This window comes from Sinohyriopsis cumingii, chromosome 5, assembly GCF_028554795.1.
Source record: "Sinohyriopsis cumingii isolate HCF-2022 chromosome 5, ASM2855479v2, whole genome shotgun sequence".
NCBI classification, from domain to species: domain Eukaryota; kingdom Metazoa; phylum Mollusca; class Bivalvia; order Unionida; family Unionidae; genus Sinohyriopsis; species Sinohyriopsis cumingii.
The window spans coordinates 86,329,095-86,353,445 of record NC_142965.1 but is presented as its reverse complement, the minus strand read 5'-3'; the positions used below and the strand labels follow the sequence as shown (position 1 = coordinate 86,353,445).

Here is a 24,351-nt window from a genome sequence, read left to right as displayed (position 1 = left end):
GAATTGGACATTCCGGTCAAATCACTGGTGAGAACACTTTATAGATTCTAAGTGATCGACGCAAATATGTCACAAAATATATCCCACGAAAAATCCAATTAATATTTGTAGGGCACACGAGGTTCAATGCCACGACATATCCAAGGGTTGGTATCGCCGGGGCGGTTTTGGGAGATAAGCACCCACTTCCCTTGGAAATCCGCCAATGGCTTGATTTGATAGAGCCTCTGAGAACCAAATCCAGCTCCAGCATTTCTCGAGTGGCAAAACCTGTTTACACTGACTGGAGGAAGTATGACAGGTGGGTTTTGGGCGCCTCAAAACCAGACGCTTCGGGCAGATATGGCTTCTTAACATTGGATGGTCACCCATCTAGGAGAACTTAAACTCCGATTTCAAACCTTCGGTGCCTTGCGATATACACTCTCATGGGAAAAGCTAAGATAGTAAACCTTAGCAGAAAATTCGGAGATGGATTCCCTAAGGCCACTTGGCAATGCTTTCGTTGTCATCTCGGCAACGCCTCCTACGTAACTGCTACCCTGAAGTATCATCTCGTCATTTCCCTTAGATCCATCATCTGCGTGGAGAGGGGGAATCAAACGCATGGACAACAGCTGATTCTCCATATCACCCCGTCCAGGCTTGCGCACTGGAGAGGACACTTCAGCTTTGCTCCACAGCTTCGACACAACTTGGGAAGCAACAATTTACCGGTCATAAGTCACCGCTCGATTGGCGTTGAGTCAGACGCCAGGGGCTCCTTTCGACGGTGGGAGAGACCAACATATTTCACTGGAAAGCTACCGCTCGCCTCAAGTTGGGCAGACCCTAAGCAATAAGGTGCGTAACACCAAAGTTAGCCTGCCTTGCTGGGTGCGTAAAGATAAAGGTACGCGAGTACCTGACAAGCGTATTGCAGCTACTGCACCAAGCAATAACAGAAGAAAACCAACAAGGAAACATTCAATCCTCAAGCTAGGTACATGGAATGTCCGGACGATGCTAACTGGGCTCTAAGAGGATACCCGGACATTCAGCGATGTTCGAAAGACTTCATTGATCAGCGACGAACTTGCAAGACTCCAGGGCGACATTGCCACAATACAGTAGTCACGTCTACCAGATTCCTGGTCCATAAGAGAAAAGAACTACACATTCCTCTGGCAAGGAATGAGCGCCGACGAAGCCAGAGCGTTTGGGGCTGTATTCGCTATCAGTAACACTCTGCTGGGGATGATAGAGCCCTGCCGAGAAGGAAAGGTAAGATTTCTATCCCTCCGCCTCCAACCACAACCGGGTCTGTCAACTTGATCAGCGTTTACGCTCCCACACTAACCTCCACCTAAGATACGAAGGATGAGTTATACTACCTCAGCATCACCAATTCATTGTTTCAGACAAAGCCACAGCATAAAGTATATTGAAGACATCCACTGTTTAAACACTGGCACCAGCTGGACTTGATCATTACAAGACGGTCAGCCATGAAGGGTGTGTTTCTTACCCGTACTGTCCACAATGCTGACTGAAACACCGACCACTCGCTGCTGTGCTGCAAAACGAAGCTTCAGCCGATGAAAATCCACAGCTCTAGGCAAGAGGGTAAACCACGCATTGATGTGAGCATAACCTCATCTCCAGACAATACGTTTGATTCACAATCTCCCAACAAAAATGCTAAAGAGAAATGGGATCACATACAAGAGTATGTCAACAGCACAGCCACGCCGATTTTTGGTAAGAAGCAGTCAAATAACAACGACTGGTTTGAGACTAACTCCGTCACCGTCATGCCAGCCACATAAGAGCGCCCAGTACGCACCTGGAATACAAACTATGCACCTGCCAGGAGACACTACGGGTATACAGGTCTGCCAGAACCAAAATGCAGAGATTAGCACGGCAGTGCGCCCATGAATACTGGCTTCAGCTCTCTCAGAGCATCCAGTCAGCAGCAGATATCTGAATCAGAGGCATTTAAGATGGCATAAAGAATGCAATGGGTTGCACGAGGAAAGTAACTGAACCACTGAAGTTGGCCGCAGGAGATACTATCCACAACAAAGGGATGCAGATAGAGCGTTGTGTGGAGTACTACTCTGAACTGTACTCCAGAGAAAACCACGTGACCAACATTACCCTCAACGCTATTGAAAACCTCCTTTTCATGGCTTAACTGGACGAGAAACCTACTGTACCGAGTTAAAGAATACCTTAGAGAATCTGTCGTTAGGTAAAGCCCCAGTGAAGGATGGCATCGCAGCAGATGTCATCAAATGCGGATGAAGCGTGCTGGTCACACACCTTCACGAACCCCTCTGCCCGTGCTGGGATGAGGGTGCAGTGCCTAATGACATGAGAGAATCCAACATGTTAACCCTGTACAAGATTAAGGGCGACAAAAGAGACTGCAACAATTACAGGGGCACACCCCTTCACAGCATCGTGGGTAAAGTCTTCGCACGTGTCGTCCTGAACAGACTGCAGACATTGGCTGCAAGAGTTTATGCAGAGTCACAGTGCGGGTTCCGCACAGAGAGGTCCACAATGGACACGATGGGCTCCGTCAGGAAACTGCGGAAGAAATACACAGAACAACACAGACCCTCTTTCAAACCTTTATAGACCTCACAAAGAGGTTCGATCTGGTCAGCAGAGACGGAATCTTCACAATCCTGGTGAATAGTGGATGCCTTCCAAAGCTGCTAAGCATGATCCAGTACTTTCATGATAACATGAAAGGCAAAGTGCATTACGATGGCTCAACGTCTGTCCCTTTTGACATCAGGAGGGGGGTTAAACAAGGCTGCGTCCTTTTCCCCCCGCTCTTCGACATCTTCTTCGCTGTCCTGCTCAAGCACGCCTTTGAGACGTCCACAGAAGTGATCTACCTGCAATCAGACGGCAGACTGTTTAACCTGGCATGAATGAAGGCAAAGAGCAAAGTGCGTGAAGCAACGATCAGGGACATCCTTTTTTATGCAGACGATGATGCTCTAGCTACTCACACAAAGCTGAGTTATAGCGCCTGATAGACCGCTTTGCTAAAGCTTGCGATGAGTTTGGGCTGAACATCAACCTAAAGAAAACAAACGTGATGGCTCAGGATACAAACCCTCCAAGTATAATCATCAACAGTTCACGTACCTCGGCTCTACCCTATCCAACAACCTCTCTCTCTCTCGATGCTGACATCAAGAAGCCGATTAGAAAGGCATCAACAACTCTCTCCATGTTGTCGCAGAGAGTGTTGAACTTCAGCATGCTGATCCTGAACACTAAGATCTCTGTGTACCGTGCCTGTGTGCTAAGGGCTCTGATGTACGCCAGTTAAACCTGGTCTCTGTACGCCTTGCATGGGAAAAGACCGAGCGCCTATCACATGTGATTCCTCCGATGCATACTGGGGATCACCTGAAGCGACTGAGTAACAAACAGGGTGGTACTTGAACATGCCTAAATTCTCAGCATGGTCACACTCCTCCGCCAATGTCTTAACAGATACCTGGGCCTTTTATGTTGGATGGATGACGGACGGATCCCCAAAGACATTCCTTAACAGCAACTTGCCTCTGGCAAAAGGTCGATCGGACGGCCACATCTCCACTTGAAGGATGTCCGCAAGCGCGGCATCAAAGCCCTTAACATCGATGTCAACACCTGGGAAGAACTAGCTCAATTCGGTTCAGGTGGCGGCATGCTCTGATCACTGGTCTGAAAACCGACCCGGACAAGCTACGCTTGCTAGCTGATGAAAAGCGAACAGCTCCAACCCATACTAGACTCAACTTTCATGTGCAGCAAGTGCAGCAAGGGCTGCACTCCCGTGTTGGCTACATATCCACAGCCGGCGTGAACGACGTGAACGACAAGCCGACACAAAGAAGCAGAGCCGTTAGGTCAGAAGATTAGGCAAGTGTTCATGATGCACTCGGACGCATTTATGTACGTGGAATACTAATATTGCCATGATTATAACAAGCTGATCCTGCTCTTGGATCTGTTGCTGCGCTTTTGATGAAACAGCGAGTCCGATATTCAATATACGTCATGGATAATCTATTGTTTGACGATTATTCGGATATCAATATGCACAAGAATTGTTATTGAAGCCTCTAAGAGGTAGCAAGGTTTTCATTGGTCATAAGTGCTCAATTAAGTCAAGAGTGTAATTGGTTTAAAACCAGCTAAAGCAATACGAGAAAAGATTGCGACGGTTATTAAATAAAGATTTGACAATTGGAACGTTTGGAGCCATTCAGAAACAAGTATATTCCGTATGTGTGTTCACATAGAGAGTGAGAAGGTCGACAACGTCGTGCTATTGACCAGGTATGGTCCGTCGGTATATTTACAGTCTCGAAATGGATTGAAACTCCTAGACAACGAGCACGTTATCGTTGGGCTGTCATTACTGAGCAAGCATCCGGGCAAAACATTTGTGAGAGAGAAATTACAAGTTGTTCCAGGCAATACATAACTCCACCAACATCGGTCTTGATGCACTAGTTCATTATGCTAACGTGTGTAAATCGTAAGTTGATTCATTATGATATGATGTCCAAATACGTTAAGTGGTGATTTCGTCATTTAGTTTTCATTGCTTGGTATCAAGGATTGACAAACCTAACTTGTAACATAGCTATACACTCATGATATGTTTCCGAGTCAGTATCTCATTTATGGTGTGTGCAAATTCACATCATTTACGAAGACAATCCCCGTTGTTACAGGTGATAGAGATCCCTGTTCTTTTAAAAAAGTTATCATTACCAAGCTGTAGTGTTATGTACAGTTATATCTCTGCAAGAGTGAGTAACAAGCATGGATAATAAGAAAAGCACGTGAACCGCCATGAAACTCACGAATTTACCTGGTAGCGGAAATACCAATTTAGTGGGCACGTGTTGCAAAACTGTGGTGCCTGAGTATGTCGTAGTCTACAGCTAAGAGAAGTATGCATTCCTTCACAAGTTGACGTAGGTCTGAGTGTCAACGGAACTACAACCATTGTAAGGGACAACGAGTATCGGGAGCAGATTCAATGTTCATGATGCAGTAAACCATTTTTTGAAGCAGCGAGAAACTGAGGCCACATTTCTTGGCAACGTAGTAGTGTTTATGTTGCTTAGAATAAATTGTTCATCAAGCCTGGTTGAAATACCTAGCGGATGAATGAACGTAGAAGACAGCAAAACCAGTGGACCTTCCCTGTTCCAGCAAGGTCGTCAATTATCCTTGATTATTTATATGTCATCAGCAGGAGGGTCGATTCGTGACTTAGACCTGCCGTATTCGTCTATGTATTTGATACTTAGGAACTTTTGTATTCATCTATGTATAAGTTACTGACACAATTGTATTCATATGTGTGTTAATCTATGGCATTTGTTGTCTTTGAAGTTCATTATGGACACCAATAACAGACAATCACCTTGCAGACAGTACCATGTGATTATACAGACCAGTCGTATTTGCAACACTTGGAAATCACATTTTCACCCATGTCAACTGAGAAGTTGACGACAAGGAGAGGTCCTCAGTGAAATTTAGGTAAAGTGCGCCTCTATTTTAACTCATAATGGGCCAGAGCGTTGATTCCAGGAAAATTGAATGCTAATAATTGTTGAGCGTTTTTGCCTGGTTCGCATATGTGTGAGCTAATTCGCTCCTACAGGTACAAATGTTAATTCAGGTACTTGTAATTACTCATCGGCTTCAGTAGCAATAGTAAGTGCAATACTCCTCAGATACACATAATAACGCAAGTATACCAGATTTTCGTGCACCTCTTATCATTTGTATATTAGGCAAAAGTGCTAATTATTTCAGTTGTTGTACCATTACTGTTGTCATAGCATTCAGTGTTGGCATATTACCAGCCGGTAATGGATTATCTGAGAAAGAAGGTTGATCCAGTACAAGAATGGGTCTGAATAATTCAAGTATGTAAGCCTTTCACATACTGCTTGGTATTTGCATTCCTTGCTGCCGTTCGCTTTGTTTTAGTTGATGCACGGTCGAAATGCTTGTATCTCTGGAACTCCTGTAATTGAAATGTCCGTCATTAACTTGTTTTAATATTTGTACTCGATCGAGATCATAACTGCAATCACTTCAATCCTAGCTATTATTTAATTTATATCTGTGTCGTTTGTGGGTGTTTGTACAATTACAAGTTCAGAGAATCACTGTTTGCATGAGTGGTAATATACACGAACAAGACCACATGGTCTTCAAATTTCTTTACATATTTTCACTACAATATCACTTTTAAGACAGGGTCGAGCACCAGGGCTAGTACTAGCACCAGCCTATGATGTACATTATTCATAGTGGCATGTTATTCCGCGGAATACACCTTTTCCAATGCATATTTTTTGCAATGATTACGTCCTAATGCCGGTGAATTTTACATATGCAGCATTTTTCTTGCTAAACGCAAAAAAGCAGTATGTTTTTTTTTGATAATTTCGGCAGTTTATCAAATTAAATGCATCCGCCAATCAATGTGAAAATGGTTCAGCCTCAGCATAGTGTCTGTACACGATCCAGGTTTCCCAAGGATACAGCTTGGTCAGCAACTCAAAGGCTTTATAGACATTGCAATTTGTTTGTAGATTGAGACCTCTGCTCTCTCTAACATTTGTATGTAACGTGCAACAGGACACATTGGCATTATCAATTTTGACAACTTTTTTCATCACCGACATAGGCTGCACGTGCCGAGATAGGTGGCCTGGTACACTGCCAGACGCGTTTGCCCCTGTCCTGAGATGGTAATCTCAACGTAAATCTTTCTTGGTGCAGGGTGATGCATCATCTATGCCATCTGGTTACTGACTGAGAGACCAAAATCGTCTCAAGCTGAAGAGAAACGATCACCTGGTTTGTTGCATGTCAGACTCAGAGTTGACATTCAGGGAACAGTGGTCAGCGAATTGGTGCTCACGAACAGTCGCTTCTTTGAACTTTGTCTTTGCCTGAAGTCTCACCAGATTTAAGAGCTATTGCAATTAGTCCGGTATTTGATATCGATCCCAGTATCATAGTTACGAAAGGCTTCAGACAACGTGGTGGAGAACATCATTATGAAGAGTGCTGGGACAAACATACGTTTACACCAAATTATACGCCATAACCGCATGCCCGCATATATTGCATAAATCGAGCCTCATCTGTATACAAATGGATAAAATGGGTTATGAGAAATGATACTACAATCAAGGGTTGTGAAGATGTTTGAACCTATGCATAGCAATATTACCAAAAGTAGAACAGTGTAGAATAGATTACTGTGTTGACATGTTTAATATTGATAAACTCATTATATACATTAAACACAATTATCGCAATCCGTAGCAGTCATCATACAACTTCCAGACCAAAATAGGTGATCATTATGAAGTTTTAAATATGCAACTGGTACTAAACTGTGTCATGAATATCTGTCGCCGGTTCTAATAATTACCAGTGCAGGGTAATTTCAATTATTTTGCAATATATACATTGTTTTCAATATGACATCATAGCGCCCGAAATTCAGTCTGCCTTACGCAGGAACACACCTGTTGGTTCACCTCGTCTAAAAATGTCCAGATACTTCTAACTGATCGTCATGAAGCGAAATAACGTGAATAATCGTCATTTAAAAGTATGTATAATTAAATTCTCAAAAATGAAATCCTTAACTGAAATAATGTTTAGCGAATGCCAATATAAAATAGTCGATACCAAATTCCAATTTGACTTGTTTGACACTTGTTTTTTTTATAAATAGTAAAGAGCTTTTCAGGCTTCACATCAAAATGTTTTAAAAAACAAGCTGCAAATTTATTTTGATATTTTTATATTCGAATTAATCATATGTACTTTAGTTGACGGAAATTGGTCTGATTGGGGCACCAATTCCTCGTGTTCTGTAACATGCGGCAACGGTACTCATTTGCTTTGATTTACTAGCGAATCACTGCTGGTGGTAATTGTGTATTTTCAGGAATTACTTGTAACTGTTCACTGACAAATCCACGCGATGGGGATGTTGAATCTAGTCTGTAGATTGCAGGCTAGCCTGTAGATCTTACCAGGTTGGAAATATCACGTGTGGGCATACTCCAAATAAGATCAGTTGCTCTTATGCATCACATTCAAGGTCACCAGGTTCATAAAAGCGCCTGAACGTCACGTTACCGAGTAATGGTTGCTGTGAGAAAACGTAATGTCGCTTAAATGGTATATGTTTCTTTGAGATTGCATTGATGGGTTTCATAGAAATTCCATGAGTAACCTCGTTACTCGGCTATCCCACTAGGTAATGTTGCAACCCATTCAGGAGAGCTTTTGTCTGTGGAAATATTCTGACCATACTGATCTCCTAGCAAGTGCTCGATCAAATAGCTCAATGATTGCTTGACTGCAATGAATCGCGATGTGTCCTCGTCTGATGTTAACCTTTTGTTGCTTCATCAGCGATGTAACTGCACCATGACATTCTTTGCCAGGATCAACTTTGTAGCAACTGGTCGTTGTAAGAGTCATACCATGGTTAAAGTCGATCCAATGCGGCTGAAACTTCATTTCTTGTTTTAGTTGATAGCGTTTCTGCTTCTTTGTATCTATTGGCAAAGTGAACGACCGCCAACGCATATTTGTGTGCGCGTTTTTCACATTTATCAGTACCAGTGTCATTGGGTAAAAACACATACCTAATAATCTTACTTGTGAGCGATAATATCACACCAATCCTTATTTAAATTGTGTAGGTGGCGATATTTAAAATTGTCATATTGCCCGTCGAGCTAATGAATCTGAGACAACACCACGCGAGACACCGGCTGCATCAGCGAGTTTATTGATCGCTGTTCTACCTTTCCAGTATTCACTTTGACAATGATAAATTGACGCGATTATTACAATTCTTGGCAATTAATTACCCGCTGCCACCACTAACTCATCGTCGATCTTAACAGCCAATGGACTAATGGACTAGAGATTCTCTCACAGATTTATATTTTTAAGACATTAACGTGTGAATAAACGTGACGTCAGCGATATGTATCTGCAGTAGATCATGAGCATGATACGCTTGATCAATCGCATTTACTCGATATTCTCTTGGTTTGGGTTGATATCTTTTGTAGAGTCTAATATCAAGTCGAGTTCCAGAACCACAAAATATATATATATATATATATATATATATATATATATATATATATATATATATATATATATATATATATATATATATATATATATATATATCCCGAAAGATGTTTTTCACCAGGATACTTAGCCCATGGAATACCTGGTACATTTCTGAGTTCTTTAGTTATCAGTGGTGTTCCTGGTAGTTTTCTGAGTCCTTTAGCAATATCACTACCTTTCTGATGTCTCGCGAGACGACACAAATCTGTATTTGTTTGTACCACATTTCACGCAAGTACCTGTAAATGCATGTCGATGATTCTTCGCCATTTGTGGAGAACATTAATAATTTTTTAATTCACTTGTATCAGTGACTTTTTCCATCGAAAACAATATAAATTCATATTCTTATCATATTAATAGAACATGAATGTAATTGACTGCTAAGCAATGCAAGAGCAGGAGCCAGTTAAGCATTATCCGTCACTGCCAAAGTATATTCGGGCCATTATCAGGTCCATCTGGATCTGGTTAAACTCAATTGCTGCTAAACCTGATAATTAGATGGCTCAAATGGAACAAACTTGATTTAGTGGCACCATCTGTAGATCACAACGTTGCTATAATAAATTTTTAGGAATTGAATGAAAATACAAAAGATGAGGATGACAATATTGGTATTGAATTTATCTCTTACATCGATGATGCACCATATGTTGATGAGTATAACGGAAATATCATTAGTTCAGTTGTATGTGATGATGTTATGACCGACAAAGAAACGAATCCATCGAGAATATTTTCACGAGGCAGGCACAAAAATACGCACGTCATATACGTCAAGCAACGATGTGTTAGGATTCTTAATGTGATCAGAGATAACTAATCTTTTGGTTGTTTTGAATGGCGTTCATACACACATGTTCAGGAACATCCACTTGACCTGGTGCTCAGGTGACATGGACATGATTAGGTTTAAAACATTTTGTTAATGCGCATAAAATTCTGTATGGATGTTTCTCTAAAAATTTACACCATCCAAGAACTCGGTATTGAACTGGTCTAGATTAAAAAAATACTTGGTTGTGAGACCTGTCACCTGACACTGTTACATTTTTACCCACAAGTTAGTCTCGAGGGAACGAAGACACCTAGAAATTGGACAAACAAAGTCATGGAGGGTTACTGACTTATTAGAGGCCTCAATGTATCTTTCTGACTTAAGAGTACATTCATCGCAAAGGAAATTGTATGCAAAGCACTTTTTATCCATTTTTGGTTGTAGCATTGTTTTCGCAAATGAGGCCTTCTAAATAAAAGTTTTTTCACCTTCCTTGCTGCTATTGTCTCTCGAAAGTCCTCAAATAGTTTGATACCCACCATAATTGATTATCGGCATCGTTATAGACTCAGAATGGCGAGCTCCTAAATGTAAACTCTGCTTCTGGACACAAAAAGATGAAGGAGAGATGTTTTTATGTTTTTTTCTTTGGTTTCGAGTGTCAGACAAGAGAGATGAGTGCGTTTGATAATAATTAGGGTTCTGAGGAAACTAAAGGACAAAATAAGCCTGAAGTTGAATGTTTAGCGGGAATCAGTGGATAATTCCTCTTGTGTACTAAATATCGTAACATTGATATAGGCCAAACTGTATACGTTTGAATTATGACCCAATTGCAATGTCATCCCCTGTAAAATGTTTAACCCAGGCCTCTGGTTTAAGACGTTTGGATAATTTTGCTTACTGTTTGGATAATGGTGTCTAACTTTTGTATACGTTTGTCTACAGTTGGATAGACAATACCGTTGGAAACTTATCAGTAACTTTTGGGAGAAAAAGCAGCTACTGCTTGATAAGCATTTGAGAATTAAAAGTAGCTTTTTATAACGTTTTGCATATCATCCTAAAACAATCATGGATTGACGAGCCATATATTTCTATATATTTAAATGAGACGATATGTTCTGCAAAGCGACTGGACGAAAACCATTTCTACTTTCTGTCCTAACTGTAGATGTCCGTATTCAAGGTAATTTGATTACCCCGTGTATAAGGAGTTACCTCAGCAGTGAATATAGTTTTAAAATCGCGGCAAAGTTTGCACCAAATTGAAAGAGGAAGACACTACGGACATACCTGCATTTAGATGACCAATAAATTTTGTTAGCACGTTCATTATTTTAGAAAGAAAAGTGATAAAGCTAGAAATAGTATGCCACCATTCTCATATATTTTTCTACTCTAAATTTTTGTTTTTAAACAAAATTGTTTGCAATCACAAACATTCGAGTCTTCCTTTTACTGTAAATATGTGGGAAAATTCTTAAACTTACTTTTATGTATAATGTAGAATATACCTTAAATACATTTTGGTGTTTTAATGACACTTTATACATTAGATCAGTCAACTGTTTCTTTTTTTAGTTGGATTTATACTAGGGCATTTCAAAAAGACCTATACCGGTAACAATATAAATTGAGTGCTGAAAATTCGCATTATTTCTAACTATATTGACAACTAAGTTAGATTCATTAAAATTATTTGTTTACGTGCGTAAAAGAGCGAGGTTACCCTCCAGTTATTATAACTATAATAATATTACTATCTGAACGATAGCTGAGGTTTTCCAAGTAACGTCACCTGCGCTAGCATAGGTTACAATATGTTAACCCTAGCTACACCTTGGCGGATCGATGAGATATTTTAGTACTTCGGGTGTAAGCAATTGATTGGATTCAGCAGCAAGCCACCATATCTAGTCAAAATAAAGTTATTCAGATCCGAACACTGCTCCTACATGATCGAGACAAGCGTAGAAAACTAACGAAATGGATTAATAAATAAGCTATTTTCCAACGCCGGTCCGTGTTGCTACTAATACATCTTCTCCCTCAAATAAACATGCAATATCTTCTCCCCAGTACGTAATCATACTTTCGATGCTAAAGAAAACTTATAAAGTAATCTATTGATGTCAGTTGCCTGCACCATTTTCGGCCGAGGTACAATGCACTGTTTGTACACGCTGCTGGTTAGTTGGTATTACACACTGATGAAGACAACTCATGAATTCTAATTTATGTAACGAGGACAAACTACTGAAATATGTGACGGTTCAGCCAAGGTGTAGACAAGATTAACATATCTGAACCTTGGCATGTTAAGATAAGTAAGGTCTTCTTTGAGGAAGACCCGTTACGTCCTTCCTAATTGCAAGAATATTGGGACAGGTATTCTTACGCCCTCTCCTAAGAATCAAAATAACGTGTTTTTATCCGTTATGCATTTTTAAAACTAATTTGTTGTGGGTATTTGAGGCTTTATAACATAAAATAAAATAGAGGAATTTCCCCAGTGTATTAGTTCCAATGAACTTAACTAAGGCCACATAAGAACATACCATCATTTCCATACAGTGATGTAAGATAAAGGGCTCTGTGAGTAGGGATTACCAGTAGCAACTGTGATAATACGTTCTCGTTTTGCTTGATCTTCAAAAACGAGATTTCAGTGTCTCCGGCTTTTCTCTGTCGGTGTTGCTTATGGACCACTATGCCTTTATGTATGAGATATACATATAACAACAACTTAATATAATTTCTAAATATTGTAAGTCCTTAATACACTTTTAGAATTTTTCTTATGATTATATATAGTGCACGCAAACTAAGATATCGACTAATGCTATGTAAATCTTGTGCAACATGACCCAATAGACTTAGCCCATAACATACATTACTAAAATGCCACCATGCTGCTGTTGTCTATTGCCTGATTTGCTCAGTCTTTCAAGCAATAAACATAAGTTAAGTGTACAATTAAAGTGCCTCATTAAATTGGACGATTTCTGCCATGTCGATTTGTAGCGTTGCGCTTTGAAGCGCTGGTTGTCAGAATGTCTTGAAGCGTTTTTGCTTCGCTGCGCTAGCGCTTTTTCTTGTTATCTTTTGTTGACATGCGTATTTCATACCTTCCGTAATGTTCAAGCAAAATCAATATTCCCAATAACAATAGGGTGCTAATACGCTCTCGTATCACACAAGTTCGTGGTTAATAGTTCAGGAAAATGTATTTCTATTATTTGCAGATAGAAACTGTACGAACTTGTGTCCACAAAGAAACGAAAGAAGGAATAATATTAAATTATTATATTATTGGGGTCACCTTCCATCCTACATTGAAGACCCAATGAGCATATTAGCTAATAGCCAACGGTTTCTACAATTATTTAAATTACGCATGTCAAGCATAAGACGACAACTCCACAATGTGACAATGCTGCAGAGTGACAAAGCTACAACGCTACAAAGCATCAACGTGACAATGACACAAAACGATCCACTCTATTCTTTCGTCAGCCTATGTCTTGTTATATTGGCACATTGTTGGGTGTTCGCTTGTCACTTCGTCGCTTGATGGCTGTATTTTGTGTTGATGCCCCTTTATTGCTTTGTCACTGCGACAATATCATAACACGAGAAAATTTGGACATCAACGCGATAAAGTACGGTTTCAGCGGGACAGAATGGTATTGTAGCATTGCAGTCGAACTTTTTATATCACGTTGATGATTTTTGTCGCTTTCTTTTGCTTGTCGTTTTATTGCAGCCTCCGTACGATACTGCTACACGGTAGAGAAATACCATCACTCAATGGTCGTGTAGTACAACACTGCCCTCCAGATCCGAAGTAGCGTTGTCATGGTTAGCACGTTGCGCGAAAACGCAACATGCCTTTGGCGGCGTGGATTCATTCCCCGACAACGTGATGGGTCAAAGGACTATCATGAATCATATATATATATATATATATATATATATATATATATATATATATATATATATATATATATATATATATATATATATATATATATATATACTAACGTCAAACCGAATCTTGTAACTAAAATCGAATTTTTTCTCTGATTTTTTTAGTTTTTTCGTTATTTCATCTTTGTCGTTTGTGACTTTCAAAATTGTGTTTTCCCACCGTGACACTTATTTGTGTTCTCACCCTCTCTGCTGCTATAAATATGTGAGTAGTTAAATCATTATTATATCAGTGATGGAATCTTACACTAGTAGATTAGCTCGAGAAAGATAGGAAGCAATCATAATATGTGTTCCTGCTCGTGGATCTCTTAAACGAAAACTGAAGGAACATCAAGTAGTACAAGTTGATTATGGAGAAGAAAAAGAACAGTGTTTTAAACCTGTTACATCGGTTACTGAAAGAAAATTGCTGAGCAAACTGAAAAGATAGAAAGATGAACTAAGCAGACAAAAAAGATTTTAAGAGATCTTCCGGTTATAGCTGCTGCTCAACCTCCACCTACTGAACGTGAAGAAGAAATGAATATGGGCAAGACAAACTGTATTTTTTTTAACAATTTATAGATACAGTAAGAATACAAAAACAAACATTACCACAACAAGAAGAAGCTTTTCATACTTAACTGCTTGAATAACCGGAACTAAAACTCGGAAAGGGATAAAATCTTTGTCCTGACATTGTTCTTTCTGATGTTCAATGATTATAAATTCTCATTGGAGGATAACGTGCATGAAATAATTTTCCAGAAACTATTAATGAAATATCTGATATTTGGGGGAGATTATTTACAGGAGATGTTATGGATCGTAATGTTTATCATTCTCTCATTGATGAAATTGTTGATGATTATCATAGCGACTGAAAACAAATAATTAATCAACATGTAATTTTAAAAAGATAGTTATACACAGTATTCAACGTGGACTTGTAATAGTTAGGGTGGTAAATTCACGATTGCCAACGTACAAAGCGATTTACTGAGATAAACGTGGTGATGCTGTTCAAGGTTTATTTAATAGCTCCTAAAGCAATATCGATTGCAAAAGAAGTAGGAATGAAAGCTACTGACGCTATTCGCGATAATGGTATCAGTGCTGTTGGTAATGTTGCCGTAAAGCATTATCAGCAGTTAAAGAAAGATTAGCTCGATTAGTACGAAGAAAACCACAGCCAGTAAAATTACCCAGTACTGAAATTATGCCTGCAAATATCAGTAAAATAACAAATCAAGCTGCAAATAAAAAAAATTAGAGGTGGCTAATATACCCCTCTCAGAGAAAGAAAAAATATCACATCAAGTTTTATAGCAGGAAATGATCTTCGTGTTAGACGACAACAATTATAATAAAATGTTCAATCGTATCTCCGATCCGGCGTTTGATAAGAACGAACCTGTTCTAAAAGATGAATCTGTACGCGATTATCAGTATTATTCTTATGACGCACGTGTACCTAAGGCACGATGAAGAATCGAATTACATATTCAAGATACAAGCAGATATCATTTACCTGAAGAATTTTCGAAGTAGAAGGTTGACTTCTGAAAGCAAATGATACATCGTACGGTCTTTAAAATCGACCTGAGTTTGTTAATAATGGTGTCATGGCATTATTTAACTGTGCTATAAACATCCTTGACGAACACAATATTGAATCGTGTCTCGAAAATGTTGATATTGCAAAGACGATATTGGGCCTGGCAAGATGCATCGGTGATTACTTGTGGTCAGCTGGTATATTAATGATGTTTATAAATGATACCACTGATCATCCCGACAGTAGCAGCGTGAGACTAAATGCAACTGGAACTGAAGTTACATCGATGAACAAAAAATTCAATTATATATATAATTCGTTTCGACGACAAAAAAATCCTCTACCGGAGACAGATATGCTACAGAGTTATCTCTCTTGTTACGGTCAATTACCTTGCGACAAGCAAGGTAACTACTGAATACCTCTGTCAGAGAGAATTTTAGCTTGGCAGTTATCTCCTTTCAAATGTAATGAAAAATTCTCTTTTGTCTATATTTCTTAGACAACGCAGATCTGGTATTTGCGACGCGCTGAACCGAAGGCATGCAAATATCAAATATTTGCCGAACTCCATTCATTGACTGAAATATTATTTCTTCACCTGTTTCTATATTTGTAGATACAACTACTCTGGCGATATTATTGCTCGGTCAGTAATTCCAAATTTACAATTTCGGCACTGAGCAATAGCTTGTGAATTATCGAAAGAGTTATTGAATACTTCTCTATGAATATGATCGATCACAAGACCGTCTTCGATCAACCCCACCCAGGAAACAATCGTAGACGAATTTATAACAAAGATATATTGTATTCCCTCTGATACTGAATATGAGATAACCAGTATTAGTGACAAAACAGACCGGTTCTTTTAGTCGACAGTTCTTGATTACACCATCACGAGATGCCTTGTAATTCTTACTGATAGGATGTGTCACAAATTATATTTGATACATTTATATATAAGGTTATTTCTCTAAATGATTATTTGTCTAATTGGTTGTTTTGAAAATCTAACGATGTAATCCACAGCATTTCTTAAAACTTGGTCATTATCAGTGTTTTATTAAAATCATAATATCATTTCAGTTATCTATATTTTTTGCCACCACCTTTCACACATTATTGCATTTTTCCTCTAATCACAACATGACATTTCAAACACGGCTTAGGTCCTAATAAATATATCAATTTGAATATATATATTTGTTTTAATTATAATATGAACGAATTTAAGATCTTATCAAGGTTTAAAAAGAAACCTTCTAAACATAGAGTAGATCTTGTCAGAATAACCCTTTACCTACGAAGACGAGCTCTTGTTGATCCGACGGAAACTCTGATTAAATGTATTCGTGATGGTAAGAAAGAATATCGTATAGATGGCACACCTCATGTGTGGTCAACGTTCAAAATCATGCGCAATAACACCAATGTTATTGATGTTACAATGAACGACCAACGAGCGGCGACGATTATTTAATATCTCGACAATCAAACTTTTCCGAGTAACTATTATTAAGGAAGTAGAAGGTACCTGGATTATCGGTGACAATCTTGTCCTTCATAATGAACAATTTGCCGTATTAAGTGAAAATTCCAGACCAGGGATGTTGACTGGTATTGACCAACCGTATTATGAAAGAGAGTATGCTGTAACCGTGGTTATTTACGGAATTTATCTGCTGAATGATAGACCCGGCGTTCATGATCAAAAACCGATAAACGTTCCGTCCTTCACTTTCTCAAGGTTAAATTGTGTAAAAATAAACAAATGAGCTGAATCAGTCATGAACAAAAGTGTTGCAATAAATAATGTTGCTGGGCTAGAAAAGAAATTAAAATTCCTGATAACACTAAGAACAGATTTTATACTAATCAAAATAAAAAGCGAAAGGACCTTCAATTTAAATTATTAATCATAATGCACATGCGTTGACTTATGTAGTAGCACTATTTTCACAAATTTGAATCGTTAAATTTTATCAAGTATATGTATTTGAAATAAGTTAGGACGGACCTTTATCCTTGTGGTTGTTTCAGTGTTCAGGTAATGGAATTTATGATCAGTTTGTACGGCCTAATGGGGATATTTATCGCACAGAATCTCTCCATGAAGAAATGAAGAATCTTGCGTTGAATATACCCATGACGATGCTGTACAAGTATTGAGTTAATGAATTACCGTTCCGTCTGTTGCTGATCGTTTTATTAGAAAAGAATTTCGTGGAAACCAACACGATTGGATGTTATTAAAGAAATACAACGCAGTTGTGCGAATATGGACTCGGTGGATTATGGAATCCTAAATACGATAATAGAGATGTTATTTTGGTTGATATGGTTGTATGTTATCACGGAAGTTTTCTTGGAATGGTAGAGTGTTCTAAATATTTAGGATGATTTGGACATCCAACACAGATGTTGACCAGGGTATCAATAAATGGATCCTTACCGGGTTTTGATTTAACTCGATTCGCTTGTATGGAGTCATTTATGTTTTCCGAAAATCTTCATTGGATTTGTTATGTTTGGTTTGGAAAGTATGTTTCGGAACAAATATGGGCACCAATAGTATTATTACGATATATGGTCGATGTAAAGTACTGATATCGTTGATTGTAAATGAAGCAATTATATCGTATCGTCTGCAAAAAGACGTTTGGTTGCCACAACAAAAGAAATATTCTGATGATGAAAATCCTGATATGACTGATTTTATGAACAAAATCGCAAAAGATCTTGGCAGAAAAATAATCGTTAAATTCACCAAAGGAGGATCATATGATCATAAACGACATTATACAAGATTAATTATAGATGATGCTGAACTAGATTTTATAATTGCTGATACAACGAATAGAAACATATTTATAAGTTGAAGTAATATTAATTTATCAGACGGAATTAAATTAGGTACAATTGTGAGTTATATTGATGGTGAGTCACCGCAGTTTAATCATGTATAATCTTTAATGCTCGCGTATGTTTCCAAAAATCTATTATCGATGATAAAAAGAGTTTCTGTCAGAGTCGCTACGGAATCATTTTATATCAATAAAAAAATAATGATTGCTAGAACACCTTCATATCGGCAATTATGCATCATGGAGCAAATGGAGAACAAAACAAAAATAAACTTAATTATTCTGAATCCTCCGACGATCAAATTAAGGATATTTATTACGAAAAATCAAATATCAAAATTATCTTCTGCTCCATCGGTATATGACCCTGTAGCTAGACATAAAACAGTTTATCTCACTAGGCCTGGAGGTTGTGATAAAACAACTCGTGATTAAATAACTTTAGAACTTTGATATAGTTTTATTAACACCTACACACAGACTCGCAAGAGAAATGAAAGAAAGAAATATGAAATCATGCACTTATCATGAATTATTTCGATGGAAGGGAGAAAATGGATTCATGAACGAATGGGCGAGAAATATATTCCAATGATTGGAGTTTGGGTTGAAATATGCACCGTTTCAATAGAAGCGTTCAAAATATTTCTTGATTGGTTATGGAGAGAATATACTTCTGTAATTATGTGTGGCGATCATGGTCAACCGCCACCTTTTGTTGGATTGTCTCCACAAAAATGGGTGAGGAATTTTGTAGATTACTATCGAGAAATAACTGATGATCATGGAACGTTTGATCCAGAATTAAGACAGCTCAAGAAATTAATGAGACTACAGCGGAATAAAATTCAATGTGAAATAATGCATGAAATAAGTTAAAAAATTCCTGTTATCAACTTTTGGAAATAATGGAGACAAAATGATTTAATAGTTGCAAGTAGAAAGATAGTTTGTAATTCGAACACTTCAAAAACAATTATTTATGTTACATAAAGAAAAACGTTCAAATCTGCATCTATCATTGCGTTATCGACCAGCAGATACGCGACGAGAGAATATTGACGTTGATATACCTGGATCATCAGAGTAACACAATCTTGTATTAAACGACATTGTTTTTGTTCTGTCAGTCTTGTTGAGAGCGTGTTAACTATGGACAAAACTCCATCAACGCTAGGACACGCAATGACAGTGCATTCATCACAAGGTTTAACCTTCTCTGATACAAATGTTTGGACCTTGGATGATCGTATCGAATGGAGAAAAGTAGTTCATCCCGCAGTGTCTCGAGTTAGAAGAATGTCTCAGCTGCGGAGGGTTATCGTAGACTTCACAGAAAATAATGATCAAACTCAGGAAACTAACTATGATATAGTAATAAAAAATTAGTTATAAACAGTGTGACAAAAATATAGGCGCGACGTTTATCTCAATGTTAAATTTATCATGAGATTGAAACAACGACAGAATAATCATTGTGCGAGCTGTAACACAGTAATGTTGTGGCTGTATTCAAAAAATAATCCAAGACAATTTACCTTAGATACAATAAACTCAGTACATGTATGCATCTTAGTCATACACTCGCATATATGATGCTGACCTGTCTTGAATGTAATCGACATCTAGGTGCTAGTTTACAAAAGTGAATGCGGTAGTAATTATGTGTCTTCAGGAATTACTTGTAATTGTTCCCGTACAAATTCACGTCGAGAAGCAGTTGAATCTATTCTGTAGATTGCAGGTTTACTTGTAGATCTTATCACACTATAAATTGGATGTGTCGTATTACTCCAAATAGGATCAGTCGCTCTTTTTTTACCACCTTCAAATTAACCAGGTTCATATAAATATTTTACAGTAGCATTACCTAGTACCGGTTGTTTTGAAATGTCATGTGATTGCATTGGTATATGTTTTTTTGTAATAGCATTAATGGGTTTCATCGAAATTGCACTAGTAATTGGATTATTTAATGCAGATATTACACTTGGTAATATGGCAACCCATTCGCAGAATTTTATATCTTTCTGAATCATTTCCTTTGCATATTGATATCCAAATAACCGCTCAGCGTTAAACCGTTCAATAATTACCCGACATCTATTAATTGCGGTATGTTCTCGTATAATTTTGACATTATATTTTGCATCAGAGATGATACTGCACCAAGAAATTTATTGCCAGGATCAACCTATAGTAACTGTGGCTATCGCAAGAGTCCTCGTTGATAAATTCGTCCAAAAGCAGATAAAACTTCAGCTGCTGTTTTAGCTGATAAGGGCTCTGCTTCCTTATATCTACTTGCAACATCAACGACAGTTAACGTGTATTTGTATATACGTGATTAATGTCTACCAATTTTAATATTATCGTGTGGAAAAAACAAAATATCTGCTTGATGAACTTCATTAGGGGTGCTGACATCAAAATGTGCGTATTTAATTTGTTTAGGTGGTGGTAGTTAATTGCCATATGGCCTGTCCTGCTAACCATTTTGCAGCAACAGAACGTGTTACATTTGCTGACATTCATGTACAATCAATGACAATTAGTCATTTACAGTTTTTCCAACTGAAATATTCTAACATATTTAGAAAATGGCGCAGTCGCTCATTTACAAAGAACTTGATTCTTGCACAGGAGGAAGCAAACACCACCATGAAAACATTACCATTCTTATATCATAGAAAAGCATAAACAGTAATTAAATAAGGTCAGTGTAGACACCAACATATATATACAAGAGCAGTGTGTGTCATCATATTGTTGTAGGGCTTATTACAATTATTGATATAATACACATTACACGTTCAAACGGAATAGATTTTGATTATTGGTACAAAAAACATCTATTAAAATATATATAACAATAGACAGTTACATAAAAAGTTCCCTCCTCTAAAATGATTGCCACAGAGATAATTTAATTATGTATACATATTGTGCAATTTAATTATGTATATATATAATTGTGTATGCATACTGTGCACTTTAATTGTGTATACATTTCACGACCTCGGATATTGAACGTCCACAATGAAGCCTGTGGTGTGCATTGAAAGTAACAAATGTATATACCCGCTAATAAGTCGCCTTAAACTGTAATGAACGTAAATACTAATCTGCCTTAACACTATTCTCCTGCAGGTCAGGGTATATTTTGTTTGATTTATTGATGACTCCTAACACACTGCACAGCCATATATCTGCCGGGTATAATTCATTTTGCAGATGGACTCCACTGATAAGCAAGCATATACGATACTATTGCCCTTTGCAGAATCAAATGATATTGTCTAAACTCACGTCTTCAGGGTACAATACCGTTTAATTTCAGAATAAGTATATCTGGCCAATTTAATTTGATTTTATTTTACGAAAATACTAACTTCAAAGCGTACGGATTCAGTAATTTTTCTTACTTTATTTTTGAATTAACACTGCGTTGTTTATAAAGCTCATAATTATTCTTTTTGCGAAGAATATGATATACGTTATAGTATGTATCAAGATCTTCAATAAGCAATGTATTTCTCAATATATAAGTTCTTTTCAAAGTTTCACTTTGCATTCTAGGACCATGACTTATTTGTTTATGTTTGCAAAACAGGTTGGTTTCCTCTTTTCTGGTACTTAGTTTAAAACCATAGAGTCGTAACAATAATTGGTATTCATGAAATACCAGACGCTAGCTTTTGTTATAAATCTAAATGCAACCTTCCATGTGTATGGAAGCTGACGTGTTTTCGAAAATGAACGAATTCATTGTACTATGGTATACCAAAGAAAGTTAGATACTTTCTTGCAATGTATTTAATACAGATAGAATATATGTAATGTGTCAATTAAATCGACCTAGGACAATTCATGATCAACGCACACCATTTCCTCGCTTTGTACTCTTATAGAACATATAGGGCATTTTTTGCCCGTTACTGGCCTTAGTGACATTCTTATATTACCCTTGGTTGTAACAATATAAATATAATATCCAGACTACTTGAATCAAAGACAAACCAATAGATAGCATAGCTACTTTAATCTGTGCTTAAGTTATAGCAACTGCTCTCGTAATAAATCTTTTAAAAATTATATCTGACTTATAATTTTAAATTTCTTCACTTAAAGTGGACGGCCATTGGGGTTCATGGTCCACTTGGTCCACATGCACCACTTCCTGTGGAGACGGTACCAAGGTGCGAACCAGGAACTGCACCTATACGGACGGTGTACCGCGTGGCAATCCTTGCGATGGCAAACACTTAGAAACAACGTCATGCAACACAACTCCGTGTCCAGGTACTGCATATGTTACTGATACTACTAAACTGTCATGAAGTGTAAAATATTTGGTATTACTTCCAGTTATAATATCTTGAATCTAACAAATTACTTGAGTCAAAAATTATTTTTCACAAAGTTTTTTCTTCGTCTATAAAGAAAAACTTGTTCTTAAAAATATTACCTTTCACACTCTGATGATATCGCTTTGAATAAATATTCTCATTCGTTAATTGAAAGAATTAAAACTTTCGTATAAAGTGATTCGTCTTAGATATGTCCTTGAACTATTTATTATTCACATTACAAATTTACCCACTTATCTTCAAGTTTAGTTTCAAAATTTGTTTTCCAAAAGATTTGATCGCAACTAATAACTAAATTATCTCTCATTCTGGCAAATCAAGCAACTGTCGCTTCTTGAATTAAACTTCAGGGTTGTATTTTACTAAAGTTTAATGATGTGGCACCTCTCACAGATTTAACCAACACCTCTCTTAGTGTCCGAACTAGGTCATATTTACTCTGACCGTAAGTTTATCAAATATTAAAAAGGGCACAAATTATGTTTCCAAGCGTTAGTTTCAATTATAAGACAACTGTTGTGTTTGGTAGAAAACATAGGAATCATACCAAAATGTTATCTTGTTTGTTAGTTGTGTACGTCTGAATATAAGTATACCAAGTAAGATACGTATATCAGTGACTCTTCCAAGATATGTCGGCAAAAAATCTCTCATTCTTGTTCATAATTACAGTACAGTAAATATATATGAACTTAAGATAAAATATTGATATACTGTTTGTTTGTTTCTTTCCATCAAATATATATATATATAGCACTCCCCAATGTCTAGGAAACACAACATAAGATAATTTGTTTTACAACAGTCATGTCAACGATTTGTTTCTGTGCCAATATATGGTGTTTATCCACCATCTCACCAAACAATGAAGTGCAATGCTGATGGTTGTGAAATATTCATTCTACTTCAAAACACAGTTGACGGCGTATGGTCAGTATGGGGCATGATGTCGGCGTGTTCTGTAACGTGTGGAGATGGCGAAAGAACAAGAACGCGGACTTGCATTTTCCCTGACGGGGTGCCTCATGGGAACAACTGTACTGGGCATAGTATGATACATAGACCCTGTCCCAAGGCAGCTTGTGCAGGTAAAGGAGGAAACAAATAACCAAAACTCAGTACATGTATGCATCAATGTGTGCATGTACATATATATGAATGCATTTGGTTTTTTTCTCTTTTTATCATCCTGTCTGCTTGAATATATATATTTATATATAACTTAAACACAGTTATAAATGTTCAATTGACATTTTGCCTTGCCATATTTATGACAGATATTGTGCCATTCCATCTGGTCACATCCTCATTGCCAATCAGCCAGTATAACACTTAACTTCTCACAATTAACACTGTGGACACATTCGAATAATTACTTTGAAAAATATGTATTGCTGTATTAGAGCTGCATGGTTTGAAATAGCTACGATGTCGTAGCCTCAACTTGATTGTGTTGTGGTTGAGGCTACGAACTGATCCCATATCATGCAATGGAGCAAAAAATTTCATCACTAAAGTCAGAAAAACAAACAGTGTAGAAATCAGCTACATAAGTATAATCATGTTGTGAAAGAAGTTTGGCTTATTTTG

At 37.6% G+C, this 24,351-nt stretch overlaps 1 protein-coding gene across 1 annotated transcript in view; it reads left to right on the top strand.

Moving 5' to 3' along the window:
- The window catches only part of LOC149799667 (coadhesin-like), a 177,754-nt gene that overhangs the window by 27,533 nt on the left and 125,870 nt on the right, over positions 1-24,351 (top strand). Inside the window, exons 6-7 of the mRNA XM_089959021.1 lie at positions 22,523-22,693; positions 23,679-23,849. Of these exons, the coding sequence (XP_089815147.1) occupies positions 23,705-23,849 (145 nt within the window). The 5' untranslated portion in view covers positions 22,523-22,693; positions 23,679-23,704. The remainder of the gene's footprint in view (positions 1-22,522; positions 22,694-23,678; positions 23,850-24,351) is intronic.